Here is a 7,345-nt window from a genome sequence, read left to right on the forward strand (position 1 = left end):
TATATATTATATATAACACAAAAAATATATATAGATACATAAACACTGCCACAGAAAATAATTGAATGCAACTCACGAAAGAAACTTTTGGGACAACCTAATACAACTACCTCGATTACTGCACGCTACCCAGCCTCCATTTCCTGCAATAATCGAGGTTCTACCGTATTCGTATATTTTAGGTCCACGAAGAGGAGCGGAGCACCTTCTTCTCCGACGAAGGGCATCCGTCCGAGGTTCCTTCCTCTCAGTGGAACAGCAAGAAAACGGAATAGCCTCGTTGCTCATCGAAGCGATCGAAAGTGGACCCACGGTGAAAGTAAAATGTAGGATTACGAGAAGAAAGTGAATCTTCGAGCTGCTTCGCCCGTGAAACAGGCGGCGTGGTTAAGTTTCAAACTCCTCGGAGTCCGAGGCTCCCATTCGAAGAAAGAAAACACCGTTCGCACGGCTCGTAAGTCGGTCAGTCATTTTTTACGTCTAACGGGTGTAGTAATTGATTTTCGTAAGCGTCAACACGAATGCTAAGGAGCTTTGTTTGCTCGCGTGGGCGAGATATGGCAACGCAGCGGCCAGATCGAGATGAAGTCGATGAAATAGGCTTTGGATTTCCAAGTCCTCGAAACCTAGGCTCGAGTTTCTAGTTTTATATATCTTTTACGACTCGGACCCTAACGTTCAGTATTCAGGAAAGTTTAGATTTCGATGCTGAACGTTGGCTGGGATAATTTAAAATAAATCTTTTTGTATGTAAAAAGAAAGGTTGCATTCCATTTTCCGATATTTCCATTTCTATCAGTTTCACTAATTGCACGGAGAGATAAAGCAAAAATCAGGTGTGCAGAGTTCTTACGACGCGTTTCTTTACGATTTTGCCCCACTGTGCGAGGAGAGTAGCAGCGGGAAGAACGAAAGGAGCGGCGTCCTTAAATTGCTCGCGCGAGCAACCTGGCGGCTTTACTTCGGTCCAAGTTGCTCGCCTAAGAACATCATCTCCCCGCTCGCCTAATCGCCTCAAATAGAACTACAATTCGTGAAACATGAAGTGCGCGATACTCGACTCAAGTGCGCGACGATGAACCTGCGAAGGAGTTAATCGCAAATCTCTACTTTTTCGCGGTTGTAAGACTCGGTAGTGGTCCGAGTTCGAAGAGGACGTTAGGGTGCTTGTTAGGGTGCTTGTAGAGTCCTTTAGGACGCCAAGAAAACCAGAGATGGGCAGAATCTTTCTCAAGTAATCGACGAAATTCGCATTCGTTATCCTTGACCGGTTCAGACAAGAAATTCTTCACCTGTGCCTCGCATGTTGATAATTAGGAGGACCGAACAGTACGCTAGTAATTGGGCATGGGTCATTCGGATGAATTACTATTCGTGTAGCATAACTTGATTGCATCATTCAGATTACATTTTTTATCGAACACGTAACGGATCCAGGGTTGTCCTCCTTTTTTACATTTCTATGCATCGACGTTCTTATTCCTCCTTTTTATTTCACTTTGTAACTATTATCTCGTCTATAATTAACTTCACTCTAAAAAAGAAAATACAGCTTTCTAAATAAGAGCGCCGTCAGCTTGGAAAAAGGAAACTCCTCCTCCTGGCATTGGAAACTTTCCCGTAAATAAATGAGCCCAATAAGATCCTTTACTCATCGTTCGATATTTGTTATTTAGATGAGACTTTTGCCCGTCTCTGGTGCACGCCAGGAGAACGTCTCGCCTCGACGAGGGCCCTGTAGGCGCGTGCGCTCGATAGAAAGCTCGACGATCGGGGTACCGCGAGGACGGTTGTTCTCTCGCTAGTAGATCGGTGTCGGACTTTCTCCTGTACGGGAGGATCGAGAAATGTCGTAAGAAGTCGTCGTTGGGTCTCGTAACCGTCGGGTGCCCGCTTGCAATTCGAACGAGTTGGAAACGAGGACGCGACACGGATACAGGCGCGAACGGGTGCGGAGGAGTCCCCCCGAGAAGCGCGAAGTTCGCGAGTGGAAGAGGAAGGGTCTGGCTCTAAGGAGATCTAACCGCTAGTGATCGCCGATCGCGTGAACGATAGGTCGACGATGGCCAACACGTCGAAGGAGGATTACGGGTGCCCGTTGGACGAGGCGACGAAGACGATAGCTCTCGAGGAGTTAAGGGAAGACGACGTGACCAAGGAACAGGCCCTGGACCAGTTCAGACATTGGATTCAAAAGCATCCTACCATCAAACGCTGCAGAACAGACGCAGCCTTCCTCCTGAGGTTCCTCAGGACCAAGAAGTTCAGTCTGCCCATGGCAGAGGAGATGCTGGAACGATACCTTACCATCAGACAGCTCTACCCCAACTGGTTCCAGAACCTGGACATCGAGGATCCCGACATCGAGGCGATCGTGGACGCTGGATACCTGGTACCGCTGCCTCACCGCGATCGCCATGGTCGACGAGTGATACTTTCTTGCGCCGGTAAGCGTGCCGCGATCTGGGACGGGCTACTCGGTGCCCGCAGATTTCCAGAACGGCGGGCAACATCGAACGCTCTTGGACGAGATCCTTGGATCTCGAAATACGCGTCGAATTAAAGGCGACCCCGTAATATTATAATAAGCAGGTTTTACTAAAGGTTCAATTTTGAAATTCCAATTAGTTCCTGAATAATGAATTAAACTGAAGAAACTCTGCATAATTATTCCATCACCTCGTCTACAAAGACATGTTTTATCTACAACAATTCTACGATAACAGTTAGTTTCTTACATATTTTATTTAAAAACCGAATTCCTCTATACATTCCGTAGTTTAAACACTTGAATAATGAAATAACATAGTCTATGAACACTTTCATGGGTGATCGCGGTTTTCGTTTGCCTTCCGTTGTTACAATTCCTCGTTCTGGGTTTAAGGTCGCTTCGATCCGTACAAATACACGTCAGCGCAGATGGCCCGGGCGCACAGTCTCGTAGTGGAGACCCTGATGGACGACGAGGAGAATCAGGTCCGCGGTTACACGTACATTAACGACGAATCCGGATTGACCATGGGTCACCTCAGCGCCTGGTCCCTGACGGACATTCGTAACATGTTAAGATGCATTCAAAACAGCACGCCCATGAGGCACAAGGAAACGCACTTCGTTAATATTCCAAGCTGCGCGACCAAGATCATCGAATTCGCCATTTCGCTTCTCAACGACAAGTTGAGGGCACGGATCTCGGTATGTGTACCTTTTTATATATTCAGTTCGTGTTTCAGCGGATCCTACCAATCTACGGATCGTGTTTTTCTTCTGTGTAGGTGCACAAGAGCCTGGACGAGCTGAAGGACGCGATAGATCCGTCGAGTTTGCCAAAGGAATACGGAGGAGACGTGCCGCTCTCCGAAATGATCGGTACGTAATGCGCGTAGATATAGGACCTGTATGTTTACGATTTCGTTACACATGGTATAATTTATGCTTTACAGCCGAGTTCAAGAAGACCTTGAAGAAACAAAGAGATGGAATAAAAGCGCTCGACGATATGTACATAGATATTTCGTCCTCGGATTGCCGCGCTGTTTCGAGCAATTTAAACGGTATACCCGGATCGTTTCGTAAATTAGAAGTCGATTAGAGTCCTCCACCTTATGGGTACACGTTTATGCAAATTAAATTTGAATCATAATAGGAATCTTTTGTAAAAGAAATTACGTAAGTGATAAAGTCAAATCAGATTTTATTATTAGAATAAGATATAGTGTTCTCTAAGACAGCAAAGTGTACCGAGACGTATCACGTGTACCCGTGTATTTTAAAACACGTACAAGGTCGAAGGTTCTAATTAACAGTATTTCTTCCCGTCGAACGGTCTACATCTCACTTCCTTTCTAAGCTACAGGATACGGTTGTCTCCGACCTTCGACGTGCTTCCAGTTAAATAGTTAGTTAGCTCTCCATGTATTACGATCTCGTTGCGAGTCACGCGACAATAGTTTCGTACGACCAGGCATCCCTGTTAATATTATAAACCTTTACGAAAGGTATAAAGCGTTTCTCCTGCCGGTGGTATTAGTTACCTACAATTGTTTAAATTTATATACAGTTTAGAATAAGATGCGACGATTCTGCTCGTCGTTAGACAAGTTAATTATATGTGTAACGTAGAAATGATAGGACAGTGCGCGGCGTAGACGTGTTATCTCGGGAATCGAATCGCCGAGTACGATTCGTGACGAACAAAACGACGACAGATGACATGGAACGTTGAAACAGAACACTCTGCGTACCATTATTTGTATCTATCTTTCCTTTGAGAATTTACACAGGATTACCCGAAAATATATGCTACATCTGTGTCAACTCAAAGCACCGATATAACAACCAAACGTATGTACATTGTATCGATAATCTCCTCTTTATTAGGCTTCGTTAACATCTACAAGCTCGCAGTCGTGTAGAATTTCTTTCAAATACGCTGTACTTGCCGGTGCCGTAGTATAGAGACTCCCTGCAATACATAGAACAATTTCATCGACACATTGTAAACGAAACGTTCGTAAACTAGTAAGCGACCTTTACAAATAAAACGTAAATTCCCATACTTACCTATAAAAGTTTTAATGTTATTATCATATAAAATAACTTTGCAATTGTTTTTATGTAGTATTTTAAATCCTAAACAACGAAATCGTTCATCCGTCTTGTAAAGACTGCTATTCTTTTGCAAACTCAAGTATGGTTGTCCACTGAATGGATTGATAAAATCAGCCCAGTATCCGATCATTTTTAATTTCGAACAAATATCCGAAGCGGCTAGCACAAACTGTTGAAAATGATAAAAGACAAATTTTGCTTTACCTTATCTTACTTTGGATCATTTCTTTAAAATTTATCCACCTTTTGCTTCCAATGTAGGTTGGATGCTTACAAAGACTTACGCATTTGGCTAGCTCTTCCGTTTCCATTTCTTGACTCCATCTGGACTTTGCACTAGTTTTCTGACAAATACTAACTATAGAGAGTTGCGGCGAACCGACATCTAGGCATCCAGGAAAGAGTTCTTCTATACCTTTCCGCAACAATAAAGGACATTCTTGAGCAACGCATCGAAGCATCGATCGTTGGGTATTGCCCTTCAGACGACTCCTTTGACTTTGAGGTGGTTTACCATCGTACTCAACTGCGACCCATTCATTATTATCACAAATATCGACTAGCTGCGTTCTCACTTGTGCAGTGGTAGTTGCATCTAACCATCCAGGACCAACACTTCCTGGTAGATAAAACCGGAAGCCTCTTGGTGTTAGTAATTCCCAATTGGAGTTTATTCCAAGTACAGCACCGTCCACATCTAATGGTGTAAAGAGACAAAGGATAATTTAATTATGTTTGAAAACATGGCACTGCACAGTCACAGTAAATTTACCGTCTAAATTATCAGTCTGCGATTTGACAACTTTGTACGTGCTCGCACTCTTATCGCTACGCCTCGAGTAACGATTCTTCAGGAGAAGGTTAAGTAAAACCGTAGAATTAGAATTTCTCGCACACTTCAAAGATAACATCTGAAACGTAATAACAACGTCAAGGGTATGTTTTGTGACTTTACGAAACACCAATGCCAAATAAATATCGTTGTTATGTTTACAGATGTATTATATTTGCCAACATCGCGAATTAAATTAATTCATCGAATGGAGGTGTAGTTACCATTGAGCCACGATTCACATGCTGGATCAACAATTTCTCAATCCCAAACACCGTTTGGCTTCTAGCTTATCTAACTGTTTTCGTCTTTCGTCGATCATTCGTATACATATCGCATTATTTGCAAGGATACCTGATGCAACGTCAATGTACAAACGAATCCAATTGGATTTTACAAAATGGAGTCAAATTATTACTCGTCAGATGGCACGACGTGATCGTCACTTTTGCTTCAACATTTGCATTGAACATTGTTATAGCCAAAAATACAGGCTTTAAACTTTAACAAAATAAATAAAAAAAGAAATGCTTCGACATTTTTCTGCCCTTAGGGGCTGCAGCTGTATTTTATTGTAGCTGCAGTACGGATTTGGCGAACCCGAAATACCCGAGCTACAGATAGGTGCGATAGGTCAATGGGGTTTCTCAAGAATTAAATGATTGTAAAGAAAGAACTAAGACTGGTACATTAGGTGTTATAATGAAATTATACGACTTTGTTAATAACTTATAAATGAGAATTCAGACTTCAGCAGCTTTTGTCTGCATTCTTTTTCGAACATGATTAGGCAGACTTGGGCTTGTCTGTGTGCATTGGTTAGTCTTTTAGTCTTCTTTTAGACAAAGATATCGTGAAGCATAAGATTTTACTTATAATTTTCAATTCTTTCAGGATACTTTGAGCATTTGTTATTTGACGTCGGTAATCATACGTACCCGTGAGGGACAGAGCAGAGGTCGCGTGGAACGACGCGTCAATCTTCGCTCGGACGTTGTGTTACCAACAATGCGTAAGACTACCTTATCGGAAGTCCGAAACTTACCGATTCTACAGTCGACGATCGACTTCGTGGTCGCTAGTATCGTTCGAGCGCGGAGAAGTGTGTGTGGTCGAATATAGAGCGACGAGTACGACACCGCGAGTAGGAGACATCTGTGTGGATTTTGAACTGTGTTTTGTGTCGCTCGTTCGAAAGGTGCGTCACTTGGTCGTTTCTAACCTACAAACGTCGAGATGGCCGAGTCGGAACAAGATTTTGGCGATCGCAGCGATAATGACACTCTGAAGCCGGACAAGTTATTTATCCTGAAGAAATGGAACGCCGTGGCCATGTGGAGCTGGGACGTGGAGTGTGACACCTGCGCAATTTGTCGAGTTCAAGTAATGGGTGAGTACTTATTGACAATTTATAGGTTAGGGAGCTACTCGCGAAAGAAAGTTGCGAATCTTTCGTACTCGATAAATTAGCGATTGGAATGATGAATGTTAATCGTTCTTATAAAACATGTCACTGTTTAACCCCTTCGTGTGCTCATAGTATTGATTTTATTAGAAAATTATTACTTATTATTGGTTCACTGTTGTGGGTGAACAGTTTCAATTATCTATGTTTTTCGATCAATTTTCGATGCAATTTTATTCTATTTAACCCAAAACAGGTTAGTGTATATTAAGAGGAAGAAATGATCACTGTGTCTAGGTGTAGATACGAAGGGGTTATTTAGATTTTCTGATTCCTGCACATTGATTTAGATATTTAGATATAAGATCTTCATATATAAAAAGCAATATTCAACTCCTCTAAAACTAAATTGATATTGAAGTTTGATGACCCAAAGCAAGAGAGAGTTAGTAGTTGTCTAGAGTAATGCATTAAAAGGGTTGAGTACCATGGTGTTT

At 42.5% G+C, this 7,345-nt stretch overlaps 3 protein-coding genes and 1 long non-coding RNA gene across 4 annotated transcripts in view; 2 read left to right on the forward strand and 2 right to left on the reverse strand.

Moving 5' to 3' along the window:
• The first annotated feature begins 1,776 nt into the window (after nt 1–1,776).
• Nucleotides 1,777–4,467, forward strand: LOC128890842 (clavesin-1). Its single transcript, XM_054149747.1, has 4 exons — nt 1,777–2,447; nt 2,885–3,195; nt 3,276–3,369; nt 3,444–4,467. The coding sequence occupies exons 1-4, from the start codon at nt 2,063–2,065 to the stop codon at nt 3,590–3,592; spliced, it is 939 nt and encodes a 312-aa protein (XP_054005722.1). The 5' UTR covers nt 1,777–2,062; the 3' UTR covers nt 3,593–4,467.
• On the reverse strand, nt 2,642–3,253 carry LOC128890844 (uncharacterized). The gene is made up of 2 exons (XR_008460693.1): nt 3,112–3,253; nt 2,642–3,042 (listed from the first exon to the last, which is right to left on the reverse strand). It is a non-coding gene; the product is annotated as an uncharacterized LOC128890844 (long non-coding RNA).
• LOC128890834 (methylmalonic aciduria and homocystinuria type D homolog, mitochondrial) lies at nt 4,242–5,878 on the reverse strand. The gene is made up of 5 exons (XM_054149733.1): nt 5,668–5,878; nt 5,384–5,522; nt 4,896–5,308; nt 4,564–4,780; nt 4,242–4,465 (listed from the first exon to the last, which is right to left on the reverse strand). Exons 1-5 carry the CDS (start codon nt 5,668–5,670, stop codon nt 4,377–4,379), a joined length of 861 nt encoding a protein of 286 aa, XP_054005708.1. The 5' UTR covers nt 5,671–5,878; the 3' UTR covers nt 4,242–4,376.
• Nucleotides 5,879–6,540: 662 nt separating this feature from the next.
• The window catches only part of LOC128890840 (RING-box protein 2), a 38,746-nt gene continuing 37,941 nt past the window's right edge, over nt 6,541–7,345 (forward strand). Inside the window, exon 1 of the mRNA XM_054149743.1 lies at nt 6,541–6,833. Coding sequence (XP_054005718.1) covers nt 6,680–6,833 — 154 coding nt within the window. The 5' untranslated portion in view covers nt 6,541–6,679. The remainder of the gene's footprint in view (nt 6,834–7,345) is intronic.

Source organism: Hylaeus anthracinus, unplaced genomic scaffold, assembly GCF_026225885.1.
Source record: "Hylaeus anthracinus isolate JK02 unplaced genomic scaffold, UHH_iyHylAnth1.0_haploid 12001, whole genome shotgun sequence".
Classification (NCBI taxonomy): Eukaryota; Metazoa; Arthropoda; class Insecta; order Hymenoptera; family Colletidae; genus Hylaeus; species Hylaeus anthracinus.